The 22275-nt window shown below is 35.4% G+C and overlaps 2 protein-coding genes across 2 annotated transcripts in view; one reads left to right on the top strand and one right to left on the bottom strand.

Moving 5' to 3' along the window:
• The window catches only part of LOC110018888 (high-affinity nitrate transporter-activating protein 2.1-like), a 4785-nt gene extending 3816 nt beyond the window's left edge, over positions 1-969 (top strand). Inside the window, exon 2 of the mRNA XM_020716362.1 lies at positions 379-969. Within this exon, the coding sequence (XP_020572021.1) occupies positions 379-860 (482 nt within the window). The 3' untranslated portion in view covers positions 861-969. The remainder of the gene's footprint in view (positions 1-378) is intronic.
• Positions 970-2258: 1289 nt separating this feature from the next.
• Positions 2259-22007, bottom strand: LOC110018835 (eukaryotic translation initiation factor 4B1-like). The gene is made up of 3 exons (XM_020716292.1): positions 20686-22007; positions 2951-3385; positions 2259-2336 (listed from the first exon to the last, which is right to left on the bottom strand). The coding sequence occupies exons 1-3, from the start codon at positions 21837-21839 to the stop codon at positions 2312-2314; spliced, it is 1614 nt and encodes a 537-aa protein (XP_020571951.1). The 5' UTR covers positions 21840-22007; the 3' UTR covers positions 2259-2311.
• Positions 22008-22275: the final 268 nt, after the last annotated feature.

Here is a 22275-nt window from a genome sequence, read left to right as displayed (position 1 = left end):
CAAATATTCTTCTATGTTATATATATATATATATATTGTAGCATTTGCTTGCATTGATACATACCACACAATTCCTACCTATTTACACGTCTAAAAACTAAATTTTTATGTTTTTATACATAAAATTCAAATGTTTAACATCACAATAAAAAATAATATAATTATTATGTATTTTTAAACCTGAAATATACATTTTCACGCATAAACCGATGATAATAAAGTGTTATAAATGTCCGCATTAATCCTAGCTTATAAAAATATCAAATTAGTCTCCATACTTATTAAATTGGAATTATTTCAGTACAATTTAAACGTCAATTTGACATTTTTATAAACTCTTGGGACAATTTTGACAATTTACTCATTTTACTCAATCAGTGCTGAAAGCTGGTGTGGACAACATCACCATAACATGGTCCCTAAACCCAGCCCTCCAGCCGCCCGCCGCCGCCGCCGTGAAGGTGAAGCTCCGACTGTGCTACGCGCCGAACAGCCAGACCGACAGACGGTGGCGAAGGACGGCTGACGATTTGAAGAAGGACAAGACCTGTCCGTTCGCCATTACGGAACAGCCTTACACCGAAGACAACTCAACCTTCGTCTACAACGTGCAGCGCAACATACCCACGGCGACCTACTTCGTCAGAGTCTACGCCATTGACTCTTACGGTGCCGAGGTGGCGTACGGTGAGACCGCCGATGCGGTGAAGACGGCGGGCGTGTTCGATGTTGTCGGAATCAGCGGCCGGTATGTGTCGCTGGAGGTTGCGGCGGCCTGCTTCTCGGCTTTCGCCGTGGGTTCGCTTGTTTTCTTCCTTGCGGTTGAGAGGAAGAAGGTTAAGAAACTGCGTGGGAGATGAGTTGAAATTTAAAGGAAAATTTCATATGCAGCCTAAAGTTTCATTTTTGCACAAATAACCCTTTGCCTGGATATGAAAAACATGAATTTTACCATTAAATGATGATGATAAGTGCTATTTTTTCGTATGATGCTTGTAAATATAAAAATTTACGTGTGAAACGAGTAATACATTAGAATAAGCTCGACTTATTTACACTTATAAGAGCTATTATGAAATTATTTTATATTTAAAAAGTTTATATTTAATAATTGAAAGCTTTTGGGGTGGAATTATTTAAAATATTTGTTTCTTATTTTTCATATGTAAGAGTATATGAGCATTTTGGTTTAGATGACCATAAAGTCTAAGATACTAGAAATAAACTATTTATTCATAATCAAGAGCCATTTATATGATTTTTGACAAGCATTTATCCATACGATATACAAAATTAACATCCACGGCAATGAAATTAATTGTATAAGCCAGTAAAATTAACTAAAAAACTACCAAAATCTTGACCAAAAAAATGCAATTAATAACAACACTTACATTTAAGAAGACTAGCTGCATAAAGATAATCCATGCGTCCAGCTATACTTCAATCATTCTTGAACCACCGAACCCATGTATTTAAGCATGCCACGAACAAACCATAACGAATTTGATGAAAATGAAAAAGATGGGTTGGATTTTACCATGAATTTTGATATTTGAGTGAGAATTTGAAAAATGAATGAAAGAGGATGGTTGATTTGTGGTTGATTTGGATGGTTGATTTGTAAATAACAAGTTTCAGTGGTCTGTATGTAATTGCCTCAACATTGAAATAGTGAGTCAATTCTAGATATGCTAAATATAACATACTTGGCTATCCAGACTTGAGATGAGGCAACTAAATGATAAAAATTCAAGAAACTCACCAATTTATGTCAAAATTAACAAAAACAACCCTCATATTGTGTTGTAACAACATGAGTTCCTGAAACTTGATTGATGGCCAACTTGAAGGCATCTAAAAATAAATAAAAGAATAGGAACAAAACTCAATATAAATAAACATATTAAACTTCTTAAGTATTAGATATGTAAATGCATTACAACACAAAAATACTACAGAATCCCACAATTATAAGAAATGCATCCAATTCAATATAATAAGATTGCACATAGATGCCAATAAATAAAAGGGTATACAACATTATATAGTACAACAAAGTTAAGTCTGGTAAACAGCAGATGCTTTACCTTGACTTGGGAAAATTCAAAACTTGCACCGCATCAAGGTGATAATTGAATTATGCCATGGAAAAATACAGAAAAAAATCAGCTTCTGCTAACAATGGCAGCTAACATTTGTTCAAACACAACAAAAAAAGACAAATATTAAAACAATATATTATTTATGTTTTTTTAAAGGGGAGGTCAAAACTCAAAATAAAGAAATAATGGGTCCAAAAAAGCAACTTTCACCATCTTTCCCGAGATATTGGCCTGCAAGAAAGGCGGATATACACTAGCTTTAGTCCACACAGGCTTCAAAAGAAGCAAAAATTTGTGCACTAGAAACCAGAAAAAAAAACAAGTCAGAATATTCTAATTTAAAATAAATTTCATAATAGCTATATTTATTTTTAAATATTATAATAGATAAATAATTAATTAAAATATATATTATAGCCATCTCAAAATAAATTTAATGAATATAAATTAATTCTAATCAATCCAGGGTCACTTTTTTCCCATCAGGAAGTAATTGCAGAAAAACTCACCAAGCCTCACTAGTTAAGAACTGTAATTTCTGACACCCAGACCATGAGAACATAATAAGCTCTTTTTTTTTTTTATGATAGCTATTAAATAAAAAAAATAAATGATTGAGTAGAACAAATTAATTCAGACATCCACATAATATTTTTATAAGGATGCATAAAAAAATGGTTGAATTTATTTTATAAAATGTCCGCGTTAATTCAAGCTATTCATAGAATAATATGCAAGCCACTGCCCTATGAAATCTCAAAATACTAATATTGAATCAGAAAAAGATCACAAGGACGAGATTAATAAGGACTAGAAAAGGAGGAAAATTTATAAACATGACATACCTGTCCACATTTCTGCTGGCAAGAAAACCCGAATCCCTGCTCCGTGAGAACCCCCGTCGGTCATCCATGGGCCTGCTCCATGAATCGCTCCTCCCTCGTGATCGAGGCCGATCCATAAACTCGATGTTTCTCGAATCATCTGAGATGGTGGACTGAGACGGGGCCCTATCTGCAGAGAAGGCCGTCCTACCTGATCCAGAACCAGGCCTGCCATCTGTGGAGGCCTTCTGACCAAACCGAACCTTGTCATCCAACAAAGACACAAGCTGGTCTAACTCTTTCTCCTTTTCCCTTATCAGCTCATGCAAACTCCTTACTTGTTCGGTAGAAATAGGTGCAGAATCAGAATTAACTTTGTTATCAGTTTCGTAGGCAAGTTGCTTCTTTAAATGATCAATCTCTTCCTTGAGCATCTTTTCTTCATCTGTAAGAGGCCTGAAATTCAGAAAAAGATGGTGAAGGAAGTGTGAAAAAGGAGAAGAAAGGAAGGCAGATAAAATAATATTGAATATTGGTCTATCTTGGAGCATGAAACACCGTTTTTCCTTCTTCAAAGGAAACATTCAATTATCTCGGCATCTCCTTCCTTATGCGGCCAAGTTGTTGGAACGAAAAATAAATGGAGAATGAAAAACAGGAAAAGAGAAGAAACACCAAAATCACATAGAAAAGGATATTTACTTGTAGGAAAGAAATTTTCTGAGAAAGAAGACGGAGCTTTCAAAAGGAAAGTGCTGCCGGAACTTGGAAATTTGCATCAATTTTGATTTTATCTTTTAGTTTTAGTTATAAGCCAAGAATAAATGATTACATAATTATTTGTTGCTAGTGGGCTTCTTCTTGGATGATTAACTGGTAATAGCACAGCTCTTTGCACTTATTCTACTAAACTAACATTCAACATTTCATTTTACAACATTCAATCAAAGATTCCCACATTTTTTCTATATCCATAAAATTAACAAAAAAATGCACAAGGCAACATTGAATCAAATAATAGCCAAGAAAAGGGGGAAAAAACTTGATTTAAAAATAGAACAGCAGCCAAAAAATTCAAAGAGTGACTTGGCTACTAACTAGAAGGGTGGCAATACTTTCCCAGCTACATTTAGATAATCGGCAGTGCATTTGATGAAAGTTTTGAATTAAGAAACAACCACACTATACAGATTAAATATCTATTCAATCCTAAATACTTAAATAGTCATAGTTCAGGCTAATCAGAAAAGGGCTGGGGAAAAAAAGTGATGCCAAAACACATCTTAATAAATTTAGCATGTTACTTGACTCTGCTATAAAATTATGTTTAAAGAGAGGGGGTAGCATTAGGAAAGTAAATGAATTAATAAGACGATAAAATGATTAACAATGGCTGCAATTTGCCATTTCTTGGAAATCAAGGTACGGAGCAGTTGAGATGGGTCATATGTCTAAAACCAATTCCAGAAGAAATAGGCAAAAATTTCAAAGATAGTGTGCGTCGTTTAAGCAAATAAAATAGCAAGTTCTGACGCTGTAGCAAAGGCATCCAAAAAAATGCTTCCAAAGAGTTCTAAAATGCATAGCACACAAATTGGTTGCTATAAGGAGAATGTGATAAATTTGCTGGTTCATTTCCCTTGAAAACATCCTACAACACCACTTTCCCCTCTTTCAAAAATTTCTATTACACGGCTCTTAAAGCTGCATCTCCCCATTTGTATTTCCTTGATGGATACAAAATCCAATTGATTAATATGTAATAATTATCAATTATATCAATTACAGTAAAATATGTGTATATGTAAGCCTTACAAAGGTGTAAACTCCATAACAGAAATTTTCATGCGAGGACACACAGCACGGGGTCTATTTCTTATGCATATATCCCCGAATGAGATCACCAAACTCAATAATTCACTAAATTTGAACAGCAAATAAACATGATAGCTATGACAATCACGCGATGCTACCAACACTTTCTTGCAGCATGCATTGATTGACATAGTAAAACTACCTAATTGCACCAATGGTTAGCTCCATGAACGAAGCTCTGGCGTCTAATGTTTTGGATCACTCAAGACCCTACCATTTTTGCGATTTTTCCATGTGAACAAAAGGTTGCATGCCTTAAAAACTCTTTTTTAAAATTCTATCTGAAGTTGATATGGATCATAGATGATTCTTTTAACTATGAAGTTACGTAGCTGTTTCTTTTTCTTTAAAACATCAATGCTATAAGCCAGTATTTTAGTTCTATCCTATTGTTCTTCTCAAATATTCTTCTATGTTGTAATTTTCAGCTGTTGCTTTGCAACTCTATTATTGATTTGCCAGCAATGGTTTGTAGCTTCCAATGCTTGTGTGATCTAATTTCAAGTGTAGAGTCAAGGGATCGTCCAATCAATACTGAGTAGGCGATAATTAATGACAGTTGCCTTTAAATGAAAGAAAACAATTTGTATTATATAAGAAGATAGATATCATCCAAAAAATGAATAAAATAAAATAAATTGGACAATTTAATCATAATTAAATATGATTAAGAAACACGAAAACAGTCGAAATTTAGACAGCATACGGTGAAGGCGACCATGGCAACAGATGTTGCTGGTGACCATGGAAACCAAAATTCAATATCTCGAAGGTGTGGTTGAAGTCAACCGTAATCATCTGAAATAGTGTATATCACCTAAGATAATGGCAAGTAAAATTAAGCAATATCTTCAATTGACTTTTAAGAAAATAGTCATGTTGAACAATATTTGCAAGCTTAGAAAACAGATCTAACTTGAATTATAGCTTAACCTCCAATGTTTAGAACTCCTGGCTATCGAGTTTGTCACTACAAAGATGCGTGTCATTATAAAAGTCTCATAAGAATTATTATCATGGAGTCCATCATCAATAAGAGATCTATCGTAAGCATGCTCATAAGAACTATCATCATAAAGAGACTATAAATTTCTGGCACACCCTGAACAAGAAAAAGTTCTCAGATTTATGGGGCAAAAGAAATTTGTGGCATTTGTCAATGTATTGCATACAACTCGCTGAAAATGCAAATTTGGTTTAGTTTGATGCATAATGTAACGTATTGAATGCTTTATTCATAAACAGTCAAAACTTTTCATAAGTTGCATTGTCATAAACACGTAAGTAATAGAGAGCTATAGTCATCATTGAAAGGATATGGTCAATATCCAATATGCTGATATTATTTTTTAACAATAGTACGATGACAAATCAAATTAAGCAACGATGAAACCTAAAAAAAAATTAATAATAAGTTGTAACATTTCAAAGAAGCTAACATGGCCGGGTTGAAAAGGGCAAGGAGACTGAATGTCAAGATGGATCAATAATATGACATGAGCTATGATGTCATGGTATTCATGGAGATGACGTGTGGTACAACAGGCGAACATTCTAGGAAGTGTGATGTTGATGATTAGCGAGAGAAGCAGCTAAAGAAAACACATGAATAAATGAGTGCAAAAGTATTGGGTAATAGGACATGTGAGGATCGAAGTCGGGATGTGAATAAAATCTACAGATGAGAGAGCATAGCACTGCTTATGTTAAGGATAGTGAAACATGATATGAGAGAAAAATGAGCCATAATAGCATGCAATGAGGAAAAGGAAAATGAGGGGAGTAGTCTGATATACACAAGAAAGTAATGCTGCGTGTGAAGAGTAAGGCTTGATGCGACAAGGAACATGGCAAGTCTGTAGGTGACTTGGCAAAGAGTGAAAGGTGAAAGGATAAGGACTGATGCATGAGATAAATTATAGACGTTATGCATGGATTTGCACAAACGAAAAGCATTAGCATAAGAAATAGAAGCAGGTACTAGCATGCGTGAATATAAGGAAAATCAAGTATGCTTGAATAACACAATTAATTATGGGGGGAAAAAAACTCCACTTGCAAAATAGAGCATTATCCACAAACATAATTTGGATCTAGGCAGTACTCGATTGATATCAAAATAATTTTGATTTATCCAAATTTTTTCAATTACAAGAAACTAATCCATATTTATAAAAAAAAGCTAAATGTATAAGACCAAAAAATTAAAATTCAAATATAATGCTATTTTAAAATTAAATTAAAACATAATATTAAGCAAAAGAAGATAATGTACACTAAGAAAATGAATCATATAGAAAATGAAGCCATAAATAAACTAGATACCAAAATGGCTTAAAACTAATCGTTCAGCTCATTAATAACCAGACCAGACAAATTTTAATTAGATTATAAAAATATGATCATTTCTTAGGCTAAACTAGCTAATTTAAGCTACATCAATTATGCTCAATGTCACCTTGAAGTAAAACCAAGGGCCAAGCTGAACAAAGAATGATCGCACGAGGGATCCTTGCTAATAGGGCTGCCCATCAAAATCAAAGATATTTGTAAATAACTAATGTTCAGTTTGTCAATGCAGGCTCCTAAATTTCAACGCCCCAGTCTCCCTTGAAAAGAAAGAAAATGATATGAAAGAGTTTATCGTGAGCTTCCAGTTCAAATTTTCAAAAGGAAGATGAGATAGTAGATAAGACTAGGGGTCTAAGTGAGTTAAGCCGACTCGTGAGCCGGCTCTAGCCCGGCTCAATAAATGGCTCGTGAACTAAGCTTGTCGAGCTAACAAGACATGCCAAAGCAACCCCCGACTCAACTTGTTAGCCGACATGTTTAAAAAATATTGATATAAAATATAGTCGAAATATATAAAATTTCAAGATTTTATCTTTAAACTATTTAAAATATTTAAAAATTAATATTTAGTAATATATCTTAAGCGATTTCTTATTATTTTTCTCTTAATTGTTCATTATATTTGACATCTTATTATAAATCTAGCTTAAATTCATATCACTTTCTCTTCTTTCTAATAAACAAGCCGGCTCGCAAGCTGGCTCAAACTCGTAGATTTAAAGTTCGAACTCGAGCTCTAACTCAATAAAATTAATCAAGCTCAATCTCAAGCCGTGGGTGGCTCGAGCTCGACTCGACTCGTTTACACCCCTGGATGACACTATTCAAAGATTTCGCCATCATTTACTAGGACTTTAAGATCTAGGATTTGAGGTATCCCGTAAGCACAAGCCCCTATAGTTAATTACCACTCATAATAACGGAAGAGCACTTTCGATTAAGAGTAGTCATTATGAGCTAAGTATTCAAAATTAACATATAGTAGCAGAAAATATAGGATTTAAAATTTATAAATTTATCACTTTTAGCTTAAAGAGGATAATGGGGGAATGATTACGAAGCTTATTAAGATCTTATTATTTTGTCATCACGAGCTTTCATGGCCCCTTGTCAATTTATTCAAATAAGTTGTACCATTTCAAAAAAGCTAAAATGGTTTTGTTGGCAAGGGCAGGAAGATTGAGGGTTTGTTTGGTGCAGCTGCGGATTATTTATAATATGTTTATTTGCATATTATCTAGAAAATTTGATAATGTGCAGATTATTTTGATACGCTGGCTGGTTGTTTGGGGAGTTAATTCAGAACTGATTATTTGCAGTTGTGTATGGATAAACGAACATTCTGTCCCTGTTAAATAATGTTGTTTGAAACAGAACTATCTGAGCAAAATAATTGATAAAACAGAAGCCTCAAACCATTACAGATCAGTTTAAAAAATAAAATAGAGTTCTCACTTATGCATGAGTATCAAAAGTAGTAAAATAATGAGAAAAATAATTGCAAATATAATTAAAATTATTAAAATGTTTGTTTTAAAACCCTGACAACGTATGCCCTTAATTGCATTGTCCTCCTGGGAAACCATCGTACCCCGATCACTATTGACAGTGAAATATGTCATAATGTCGACCCAACGCAAGAAACCGCACTGCGCTGAAACACCCCTACGACAGTCATAGAACTGTCTCTCATAATTGCGAGACAAACATGAAGTGACTAAAAAAGCCTGTAGTTCACAGTAACACAACACAACTAGAGAGAACCCTGAAATCCTAGAGCTCATGTTATTACAGAGATAAAAACCAGAAAAATCATGTTTGGTCAGAAAATTTAATTAAATTTTAGAAATCTACAAGAGATTTGAATTAAACGAAAATCATATCGAACAAAAAAACATGAATAAAAACATGTGAGTCAACCCACGGGCTGTCACTACAAGGAGACAGTGGACTTTGGAAAAATGGGTTCTTGGTTATCTTTAACCCACGGGAGACGATCTTCCTGGGATACATGTGTCTATCACTAAAAAAAGTCATCCAGTAGATCCTTATATCCCGATGCACTGAAAAGAAGAGGACTTAGGTTGTCATCTTTAGGATTTCACACGCAATACCAACAGGAAACGATCATCCTGTGTCAGATGTGCATTTCACCAAAAAAAGGCCATCAACGTAAACCCTCATAATCTGATACACTAAAAAGAAGAGAGAATATCGGTAGCCTTCATTAGAAATTCACATGCAGCACTAAAAAAACAACAAATTGGTCATCCAAAAGAACACAAGGTCATATTTTTCATCATGCCGCATTAACCTCACATGCCGACAAAAAAAAACAAAAGAAGAAATCTCAAACATGCTCGTATTATAAATTCAAAAGTATCAATTAAACAAACAAAATACATAATAAAATCATAAATTCCAAATTCACAATACAACGAAATACATACGAAAAAGAACACATAGTCTGATAAATAAAGAAGATCGGGTCAATCAACAGCCACAGATTGCATCTGTGATAGACTCCCTCAAAGGAGTCATCTCGGCTACGCCTTTGTCGTTTTGAGTGTCAAATTCATTCGACTTCATCTCATCCTCAGATATAGAATGTCCAACCATAAAAATTCTGAAGATTCTAAAGAGACATGCATTTGTTTGTCATCAGTCATACTGAAGTCCGTATCTGATCCAGAAGAATGTTGTCGGATGAAGTTGTGCAGTGTTATAACGACCAACACAATATGCACACGTATGGAAAATAGGTATGACGGCATATCACGTAGCACGAGAGCTCAAGAGCTCGAGCAATTCAGGATCGCCTTAGGGGGGGAGAGGAGAGAAAAGGCAACCAAGTAAAACGCGGTCGATCTTGCAGTCGCGTATCATATACATTCGAAAGGCGGCGTTACGAAAACACCACGTTAATCAAACGCACAAGCGGCATTTTCATAATGCCGCAACACCAAAAATGCGCCCCCAAACGGGCCCTGAATGTCAAGATGACCCAATAATATGACATGAGCTGTGATGTCATGGTATTCAAGGAGAAGAGGTGCGGTACAACAAGTGCACATTCTAGGAAGTGTGATGTTGATGATCAGCAAGAGAAGCAGCTAAAGAAAACACATGAAGCGATGAGTCCAAAAGTATTGGGTAATAGAACATGTGAGCATTGAAGTCGGGATGGCAGTAAAATCTACATATGTGAGAGCATAGCACTGCCTATGTTGAAAGTAGTGAAACATTATATGACAGAAAATGCGCCATAATAGCATGCAATGAGAAAGGAAAATTAGAAGAGTAGTTTGCTACATACAAGCAAGTAATGTTGAGTGCGATGAGTGAGTAGTGTGATTCATGATTCGTGTGGCACACACAAGGCTTGATGTGACAAGCAACATAGCAAGACTACTGCAGGTGACTTGAGAGAGCGTGAAAAGTGAAAGGGTAAGGACTGATGCATGAAATAAATTGTAGACGATATGCATGGCAATCGTGGATTTGCATAAACGAGAAGCACTAGCATGGGGTATCCTACAATGCAGAAATAGAAGCAGTTGCTAACCTGAGTGAATAAGGAAATCCAAGTAAGCTAGAAAACCACAATTAATGAAGGGAGCAAAAGACACTCCACTTACAAAATTGGGCCTGATCCGCATACATAATTTGGATCTAGACAGTACTCGATTTATCTCAAAAATGATCTTGGTTCATTCCAATTTTTTCAATTACAAGAAACCAATCCATATTTAAAAAAAAAAAAAAAAACTAGAAGGATAAGACCAAATAATTTAAATTCAAATATAATCCAATTTTAAAATCAGATTAAAACTTAATATTAAACTAAAGAAGATAGTGTACCCTAAAAATTATTAGAAAATTCAGCCATAAATAAATATGATACCAAAATGGCTTAAAACTAACCGTCCAGCTCATTAATAACCAGACTAGACTAAGGGTTTATTTGGGGCAGTTGCAACTTATCAATAAGCTGCTGATAAGCAGCTGATCCGGATAAGCTGGCTGACTGTTTGGTTTACGCGGTTGGAAAAATAGTTATTTTGCACCTGTTTCTGGTTAAATTATCATTTTGCTTATGTGCAGTAGTGTTGTTTGCAACAGAACTGCTATAACAATATATTTAATACTTGCAAAGAAAAAACCACTTCAGAACAGTACCAAAAAAACACACCCAATTAAAATTGAGTACCAAGGTAACCGAAAAAAATTAAAATTACAATTAAAAAAAACCTAACCCAATTTTTCCAATAAGAATCTCATGCCATCTAGAGATTCATGCTGCCTGATCATAGAAAAGGAATCTCAGATGGGATTTAAAAAAATAAAAAACAAAAAAGTTTGTGAAATTTTAAAACTCGCAATTATGAAGAGATGAAAAGCAAGAAGAAGTGGCTCGTATAAATGACAGTTTAACTGGATAATGAAATAGGAATCCAATTCAAATGACAATTTACAGATGAATCGATCAAATGAACTAAAGTACGATCGATGCGACAAAAAAATAGAAACAGTAATGGAGTGGCGCTTCGAATGGGACGCGGGTAGAAGGAAGAAAGACTTACTACGCAAGAGATATCGGCAAGGGAAGGACATAGAGAAGAACAGGCGGGAAGGACAGAAGGAGTAGCGTTGCGCGGTAGCTGTAGTCGAACGAAGACGTCGGCGCTAGTGAGCGAGTCGTCACCTAGGGTAGAATGGGGTGTAGCGAGGAACGGAGGGCAAGCAAGTAAACACAAGAGGTAAGAATGCGGGCCACGGGGTTGATCTCGCAGCCAAGTTTAATTTAAAACCCGTATCGCGTTTTAAGATACACAGGGAATACGCGATAAACAAATATCGTATCACATTTTAGGATACACAAACGAACTATTAAGCTGCCCCAAACAGACACTAATTATAACTAGATTATAAAAATATGATCATTTCTTAGGTTAAACCAACTAATTTAAGCTACATCAATTATGCTCAATGTCACCTTGAAGTAAAATCAAGGGCCAAGCTGAATAAAGAATGATTGCACGAGGCGTCTTTGCTAATAGAGGTGTCCATACAAGTCAATGATATTTGTAAATAACTAATTTTCAATTTGTCAGTGTGGGCTCTGAAAATTCAACGCCCCGGCCTCCCTCGAAAATAAAGAAAAAGACATGAGAGAGTTTACCTTGAGGTTTTGGTCAAAATTTCAGAAGGCAAAAGAGATAGTATATATGACACTACCCGAAGATTTTGCCCTCATTTTGTATCGACTTTAAGATCTAGAGTTTGAGATACCCCATAAACACAAGCCTCTAAGGTTAATTACTCATACCAATAATGGGAGAAATTTTGATTAAGTCTAGTTATAGACGCTAAATATTCAAACTTAACATAAAATAGAAGAGAATATGAGAATTAAAATTTTAAAAATTATCACTTTTAGCCCAAAGTGGATGTTAGTGGGGAATAATGACGAATCTGGTCAAGATCTCATGTTTTGGTCATCACGGGTTGTCAATTGTGATGGTATCTGGTCTATTTAGTCAGAGGAGGTAGAAGACCAAATTGGGAAAAAGAAAATGTTGTCAGAAATCATGAGTAACATCGTCCAAAAAAACCTTATAGACTTGAGATGAATGTTTGTCTAAGGGGATTAATCCAAACAAACCTAAACTTACAAAGGTTCATGTTTTATCAAGTATGTCTTATGATTCACAAATCAAATAAGAAAACTATTGGGGAATAGTTGAGTTGTAGTAGTGATCATAATATAATATTGTCATTTGGAAGCAAATCCTCATATCAGAAAGTTGTGATCGTAACCGCTTTTTTTGTGAAGTACGTTAGTCAAATCACGCGAACAAAAGACTCGGGCAATGTTTTTACTAGCATGAAATTGCTTGAGCATGATTTTAATAGTATAAATGATATGAAACTTGTTCTTTGTGAACTTCAGTCAATATTAAATTTGTCACTTGCGACAAACAATTGTGGAGAATGAATGAAATTTGCTTAGGTTTTTAGTGAGAGATTTCATTTGATATTCTATTATACCTTAAAATTTCTTTGATTTTAGTCTTTGGTTGAGAAGTTTGATGGGTATGCTCATCATCGGGGTTGAGTTGTTACTTAAACATCAATAAAAGTATTAATTTTGTATAATTTAGTTCTCGAACTAGCTCAATGGTGGCTCGGTCTCATCAAATCTAGTTACTGTGATAGGAAGGATCAAACTGACCAAAGTAAAACTTACGACTTTGTCCTATAGGCAAGACAACCCACTTGGGAGCATGCATAATAAATAGTATTCAACATAATCTTTAAAAAAATGATATTTTTTTTATGAAAATATTTAAAATGTGAACATGTTTCTCCAGGCAAATTTACTTATAGCATAAACATTTTATTAGCTTACGCAACATTCTCAGACATTCAAATTTTGTCTTTTAAGATGATGTAGAAGCAAATGAGGGTGTTTTAAACTTATTAGTTTAGATTCATTTTAGAGAATTTTGCATGTTTTTTAAGCATATTAATTTTGAGCTTAATCGTGTGTTTTAACTCGCGCAACATTCTCAGACGATTAAATTAATGAATTAAAACAAAGTGATGGCACATGCAAGTGTTCAAACCTATTAATTTGGGGTGATTTTAGATAATTTTGCACGCTTTCTAACACGGACATGATTTAGCTTCTGAAATGTTTAATTATAGTGAGTTAAGATAAACGACGGAGCATGTGCAGAGCTTACATTATGAGAGCCCGCACGACATTATGGGACTTCAATATCAAGTGTTTAGCACGATTGTCGATGCATGTGTGGGTATTTGGAGCTTTTCAAGAAAATGCCTTTTGATCGCCTATAGAATTGGGTTGCGAATTCGGTGATGAATTCAGGTGAGTAAGATGCAAATGTTTTTTTTTTTATTTTTTGTTGTCAGGTTGTGAAAATTAAGAAGAGGGGGTGTTGGCCTTCTCTGAGGGTCGCACGAGAGGAGCACGAGAGAGAGTGTGTTGTAGCATGAGAATGGAGATGGCCCATAGGGAGACGGATCGGGGGGAGGGGTTGTCAGGTTGTGATCGAGTAGGTTGCCGGAAACTTGGTAGTGCATGTGAGCGAGTGAATTGAGATGGAGGGGTGCATGGAAGAAGATGGTGAAAACTAAGGGAGAGGGGGTGTTGGCCTTCTCTGAGAGTCGTACGAGAGGAGCACAGGAGATTTTGTTTATTTCATGTTGATAGAGGATTGCTAAGATGTACCGTCGTGATTGGATATTTGGGCGGTGGAGCATGGGAGAAGTTTGGGTTTGGGATGGATATAAATGGTGGCTTAGCAGAAAAGGAGAAATGGGAGCACTATTTTCTCAATAAGTATTATATATAGCAATACAAGATAATCATTATTAAAGCTTAAAATATAAGATTCCTATTATTATTCCCTTTTTTTAAAATATTTTAATTTTTGGTGACTCATATTACGTGTTGATGATTCATATGCAAAGACTTGACAATATAGAGTACATTTTACAAAATGAGGTCATTTTAGCAAATCAGCGACAATCAATGTGATTCAGGCTTAAATCGTGCACATCATGTCGGCATCCTGTCATTTCATCGTGATTGATCATTTTGATCATTGGATATACCTTGTTAAGTAATTTTGATGTTTTGAATGTATCAACGAAATTTGATTTGAGGATTGCTAAGATGTACTGTCGTGATTATTAAGGAATATAGTTACTCAAGGAATATCATAGAAGAAATCATTCCTAATGTAGTATATATGTTAATAAACATAGATTAAAAAAAATATCTAGCTAAGAATAGATATTAATGAATGCATCAAAAAATTTTGCAATGCTCATAAATCAACAGTAGCCATAACTCAATATTCCCTTAATTAGGCACGATACGCCATTGCTTACAGCAATTCCCCTTGTGTAGCCAACCTCGTGTAGTGACACCAAGAAGTTTTCTTAACGCAGCCAACCCACAATGTTGTATCTGACTTCTGTGATAAGTCCAACATAATGATTAGATGATTAATGTGATGTAGCAAATCATACGATGCAATCAACATGACCTTTTAATTGGACTAATTGCACTCATCGTAACCAACTTTAGCATTACTGGCCTGATATAGATTGATGCAGCAAATAATACGGAGTTGTACCGCATTGGGCTACTCCGGTTAGAACAACCTAAGATCATTGTGTAGGCTTCCTATTCAAGCCATTTCTTACCAATTGATTCAATATATTATAGCTGATGCTTCCCATGCCAGTTTATGTTCAATTAAATCCCTGATTTAAACATTTGTGGGTTGGCTTTGGTTTTGCTGCATTGTTGATTAATGCTGTCAATAAAACCTTTGCCACTTTTTTCGTGCCTGCGGCGCTGCAGGCTACTGATGTTAAGATTTCTTGATGTAATTACCTTGCAACTGGCATATTGGCCGCTACATATTTTCTCCAATAGCAAACATGCCTAACAAATTTTAAGTTTTAACATCACTGTAAATCATTTAGTTTTGATTATATGCATAATAAAATGACTAGAATTGATAACAGAAGATGGAGAATAATATCCATGCCAAAGGCTATACTCCCATCGTATTCATTACCTTCAAATATGTAAGAGCAGTCAGCTTGAATTTTTATATGAAGCCAAAGCAACTGCATTGCAGAAACACAAAGATGAATAGGTGTCAACTCCGTAATACATTTGAATACTGGAACTAAACCTCTCCATTTTTACCTCAGGGCAGGCTTATAGTTAGTTGCAGATAGAAAACATATTTTAGAGAATGAGGATTCCATTTTCACTCATTTGAGTGCAAAAATAAAAAAAAAAATAACAACTAATAGGTCATGAATAAGTATGTAGAGTTCAAACCAAACATGGATTACCTACTACTTCCAACCAAACAATAGAATCTATTAAATTCATCATTTTTCAAAATGTGTTTTCAAACTTTAAGCAACCAAATGGGTCCATGAATAGGATTGTTAAGCATCCAAACACAAATAAGCCAGGCAATGATTTCAATTGTTTTAGAAGAGGTTTTCACAGCTTCTTGTATCGATTCAACTTAAAAGTAAACAATTCAACTTAAAAGTGAACATCACACCATCTATAATGTTTTTGCTATTTACTCTTCATATGCAGTTAAAAGTGCTCCCTGTTTTCATGATTAATTAAAATATAATTATTCTCTTCTTACAGAGAGGATCTTAATTATTCCATGTGATATAGTTCTTTCTCCTTTTAAGATTTAAAGAGTTTACTCCATAGTAATACTTTAGAAAACTAAAGCTAGCGTGTCACTTCGCATTTCATGCTTCAAACAAGAAATAAAGTTTCTGCATTGGCTTTGGAATCTGTACACTACAAAAATACTTCGAAGGGGTTCAATTAAAAAGAAGGTTCTTATCATCATCACTATGTGACATATCTTAGAAATTTTGATCCATTATGTAGCTCCTCAGTTGGTACAATAAGAATAAACTAAATACCAAGTTAATAGATAGATTTGAACTAAAATGTATAGTGATCAGCTCTCTATGAATATTATTCAATGAAAAGCCTATTTATACCTACAAGAGCGCTAAAACCTGCATGGGATGTCTAGGAATATAGATTTTTTTTTCTTTTCGTTCAAAAAATCGTAAGGTGCGCTTAGGGAACATCCCAATTCCCAAAGCCAACCATGTGACTTCATTTTTAAAAACTCATCCTTTCTTATAGGTTCAACTTCTACTGGTAATTGGCAAAGCATGACAAAAATGAACAATGCCTTGCTCACTATATTCATTAAATCAAACTCAATTCATGTGTAATCATTCATTTTTCCTAGTCTCTTCCATCCATCTCATCCTCCATCACTAATCCACTTTTTCATCTTAAGACAATCAGTTGATTGCCAAACAGAAGAAACAATGAGTCAATGCACTGTAAAAACTAGATGTTTAATAAAAAATGGTATCCCTAAAAGAAAATCATGCAAATGATTAGACACGGTATGGATGGATTACAGTTTCGGTTCAGTTCTGGACTCACCTAAATGACTAAATCAACCATATTGTTCTAAAAATCCCACAAAAAATTACAATAACCAACAAAACCAACCCATCCCAGATTCTTTAATAAACTAATCCATATCAGATTATTTTTCATGTTGAATTCATCGCCAAAACCACAACTGTTTGAGGAAGAAAAGTACAGGAAAGGGGAAGAAAAGAGGGTTTAGGGCAAAGCATTAGAGAGGAATTTTTTTAAGGGAATTTACATACATACCACACAATTCCTGTGAATTTGCATATCTAACACTAAAACTTTGCTTTTTTTACATTTATACCATCCAAATCTTTCATATCACATCCAATACACAACCATTTCAACTTTAAAAACGTGAAAAACGCTTCTTCAAGCATAGCACAGATGTTATGTATGTAAGAACTGATAGTTGCGTGTTATATATGTAAATACACGGGAATTGAGTGTTATGTATGTAAATTTTCCTTCTTTTTAAAGCACCATTGAAATATAGGGGGGAGGTGGCCAAAGATGGAATGACTGCACAAAAAGATAATAAAACCTGAACCTCAACACAATAAATGAACAGCCGGTAACTAGCCACGCCTAAAATTAAGATTAACCAAATAAAAGTAACTATTGCATAGGCAAATTTGGTACTTGGAATCTCAATGGGCAAATTAAGATTAGTATAGGAATTCTGTGCCCCCAAAAGCATTAGCTACACTACCTTGGTTTATACCTAGATCAAAGACCAAAAACTTGCTGGGGTACAGGCTATCAGATCCATCTTCAAAATACCAAAACTCTTGAGGAACATCATGGCATTGAGAACTGATGTCACACATGAAATTAATAAGCTAAATTACTTTGGCAAACAACTTCGGAAATCAATCATGCAATTCAAACTTAGGTCAAACCTAACAATATCAGAAGCTAGGCTTGGCGGTAAAGAAACAAGTCCATTTTGTTGCCATCTTTAAGGAAAACAGTAAAATGACAACTTCCACAGATATTGCGAAAAATACAAGGCATTAAGAATGAATCTATAAAATCTCTACATAAAAAGATATTTACTTTCAGAAGGATAGGGAACTCTTCAGCCAAAGCAACCATAATAGAAAGTGATAATAAAATGTTGAACCTGTGGTGAATGAACAAAGTATTACACAAAAGTGTGACAAGACAAAAAACATAGAAGCTGTGATAAGTAATAGCAATAACATGTTTGAACTCTTTATTGAAATCAACTTCGCATGAGTATCACAAAAAAGCAGCTCAGTATTGGATGAACGAGCAAGTGAAATATTAGGGCATGATTCAAGTACACAAAGAATGAGAAGTACCCAAATAAATCTACTACGCCTAAAATATGCAAGTGTAAAGGTCCAAGAGATATTCATCATTTGTCCAGAAAACATATGAAAACCTTTTTTTTTTAAGAATATTCTTCTAAAGAAAAAATATATAGTAAAGGCAAGAAGATTAGGAACAATTATAACTACACAATCAAGCCATAACTGCACTGAATCTCTTCGCTTGAAAATCAAACAGAAACTAAAGTTATCATAAATGGTGGAGTCATATATGATTGACTTTAAAGAATTTAAAGTTGAGATTGCCAAAGTGCATAGACTATGAAAGAATGCCACAAGGGATGAAAAACAATGTCATCCTCCATAATGTTGAAGATGTATGGAAGAGCTTTTTGTTGTAGCACTACACAACTATCTTTGTGAAAACCTATAGAATGTGTAGATAACTATGATAACGTTTATAAAATTCAGAATATTAGACAAAAAAAATATACACACGCGGTGCCTTTAATGCAACAGCCATATTAAAAATATAAAACAATAGGCCCTAGCAATAATATCATCATCATTAGTGTCATCAGAAATATTAATTTATCATTCTCCTTTTGTTCATACCGATTGCTATACGAGATGTTAAACCTCTTTTATGCAAATCATTTTGCAAAATTTATAATTGCATTAGCTTTGATCTTCCCTTTCTTCTTGTCGCTTCTTTAGCATTATTTTTTTTTTCTAACCATCAAAATGGTGCATCCTCAACTCTCTATTGTGCATGCCCATACCACTTAGTTTATTTTTACAGCCAAATCTTTGACGGATATTATTATATTATAATGTCTATGATATAATCAATTTCTCAAACCTATCCCTCAAACTCTTGTGACTCGCTCTTTTCATCCATGATTTATTTACTTAACAATCCTTTGATCCATAGAACAAAATTGGTCAAATTGCTATTTTATAAAATCTATTTTTTAATATCAATAATATGCTCTAATCACCAATTACTTGCAAGGCAACCTTATTACCATTTTTTCATATAGAAAAAGTAAGATTTTAAATCTAACACACCTACGCATCACCTTGTCAAACAATCAGTACAACAACATATATGTATGTATGTGTATATGTATAGATATGTATATATATGTATAGATATGTATGTATGTGTGTATATGTATGTATGTATGTATATGTATGTATGTATGTATGTATGCATATATGTATGTATGTATATGTATGTATGTATGTATGTATGCATATATGTATGTATCTAGATATCTAGATAGATAGATAGATAGATAGATAGATAGATAGATAGATAGATAGATAGATAGATAGATAGATAGATAGATAGATAGATAGATAGATAGATAGATAGATAGATAGATAGATAGATAGATAGATAGATATATCCATTCATCAAATTCCCATGACGTTGACTTTTTCCCTTTATTCTAATTTTCAACTTTCTTTATATAAGTCATGTCATTAGAAACTTCCACTCTGAAAAGCCTATGCCAATGCAGCAGTTTGAATGTCGTTTAGTATATCTATATAAGTAAAACAAAAATTGCAAAGCTACATCATGATACTTAACATAAAGTAATCATTATTAAGAGCTCTTTAGTCACTCCACAATCGTGCTCTAATTGTGGCATGTAATAAAGACTCCCTCTGCTATCTGCATGAATGAAACATGACCATAACATCATACATGGAAACTGTAACTAAAGATGAAACAGAAAGCTAAAAACACTCTTAAAAATGTTCCTAGACATAAAGGCATCAGAAGATATTGTTCGATTTATCAATATCCGATGCTTTTCTTCCTAATTATAATAATAAGCAAGCAACATATAAAATTATACTATGCATTAAATAAAAGGGCATTTACAAAATATAGCACACAATTCTAAATTATTTACATATCTCATACCAAAACTTTAATATTTGCATACATAGCGCTCTAATCTTTAATATCACGTCAAAAATAGCACGATTAGCACATTTAAAAAGTGAAATACACCCTTTCATGCAATGATTTAAAGTATGAAAGCCCTATGTATGTAAATATGGAAGTTAAGGTGTGAGATATGTAAATACATAAGAAATGAATTAAAGAGATGAAAAATTCCTTAAATAAAAATTGGAACCAGCAGGAAACCAAGAAATTATACCTTTCAACACTGCGATGCTCCAGCTCCAGATCAATCTTCCTCCAATCCATCCCCTTCTCTTCCAAAAGAACCTCTCGAGGCTTTGCATCACCAAAGGGATTCACCTTAGGTCGAGACTTTGCAGCTCCACCTTCTCCAGATATCTGTGAAATTGGGCTCCCAGGCCTGCTCGACTGCGCACTGGATGGCCGGCTAGAATGAGAACTCGTGGGCCTCGCAGATTTTTTATCCTCAATTTCAGTTTCCATTTTCCTCCAATCCATACCCTTCTCAGCCAAAACCTCTTCCCTTGGCCTCGCTGCTCCAAAAGGACTTGGTCGGCTCCGAACTGACTCCGACTGGGATCCTGAATCTCTTTTTGGAGGATCAAGGATGAGTCTGGGTCTTTCTCGCTCCCCATTGCTGGAAAAAGACCCCTTGCCTCCTCTAACCCAGCGATCAGAATCCGCACCAGGAACAGGAGAGTCCCTGAATCCCGATCCAAATCCAGAATTCCTTGAAGGAGGAGGAGCACTCGATTTCTTCCCCAAAGACCAATTATCGACATCATCAGCCTTAGATGATCCTCCGCTCGCAAGAGATCCATAGCGCTCTTGCCGGCCGGAATCCATAGAAGGAGTAAATTTCTTCGACGTGGCCCAGTTATCCACCTCATCTGCCCTCGAGGGCAGATCGGGATCGGTGGCCCTCGAAATTGACGCACCCCTCCTTGGCTCATCATCCATGCCAAACTCCGACCGGCGACGAGGAGGAACGCCACCGCCGCTGCCGCCATAGCCATAGGAGCGAAAGCCTCCACCAAGGCGGGAGTGCTCAAGTTCCTCGGCTGTGCGTTCCCGGGGACCAGTTGGGAGGCGGATCATCTCATCGTGGGTGAGTCCCTTGGACTCGAAGGACGGCTCTCGGCGAGCGCCTCCGGGGCCGACATAGTTGCCTGTGGTGAACTCGGAAAGCGTGAGAGAGACACCTTTCTTCTTTTTCGGCTTTGTGACCGCCTCTTTGAGGCTAGGGAAGCTCTGGGACGGCTGGCCGGCGAGGAGAGTGGAGCCCCCAGATAAGGAACCGGACGCACCATCAGCACGCTCGCGCTCCTCCGCCTCGGCGCGCTCCGCCTCAAGAGCCCAGGCGCCGACTACGCCCCAGGGCTTGGACATTTTTGCTTTTTTCGCCCTCGAATGGGATCTGAGGAGGAAGACGAAAGCCTTTTGTAGGATTAGGGCTGCGAGGGAATCCTGTGCGCGTAGGGAAGGAGGGATAGCACGGAATATGAGAAGAAGGGTGAAGCCAAGTTGCGGACGGAATATATTTGGGAATTTTGAACGTCGGAAGCCGGAGAAATGTGGTTGCTTAATGGAGAATATATTTGGAAGGTTATTTAGAAGAAAATATTTTCCAAAACATTAAAATATTCAATATTTTAATATAATGACAATTATATTGTTTGATCCTCAATTGTCTATGATGCATGCCTATATGTGCTTTGTTGGCCTATTTGGTCCTTGGGTCGCCGATTGGGTGGCATGTGTGTTTTGTCAACCTATTTGGCTTTGTGTTAGTTGGCGAATTTGATTTGACTTGTGGGGAGAACTC

Source organism: Phalaenopsis equestris, unplaced genomic scaffold (assembly GCF_001263595.1).
Source record: "Phalaenopsis equestris unplaced genomic scaffold, ASM126359v1 Scaffold000036, whole genome shotgun sequence".
NCBI lineage: Eukaryota > Viridiplantae > Streptophyta > Magnoliopsida > Asparagales > Orchidaceae > Phalaenopsis > Phalaenopsis equestris.
This window is presented reverse-complemented; position numbering and strand designations above follow the sequence as displayed.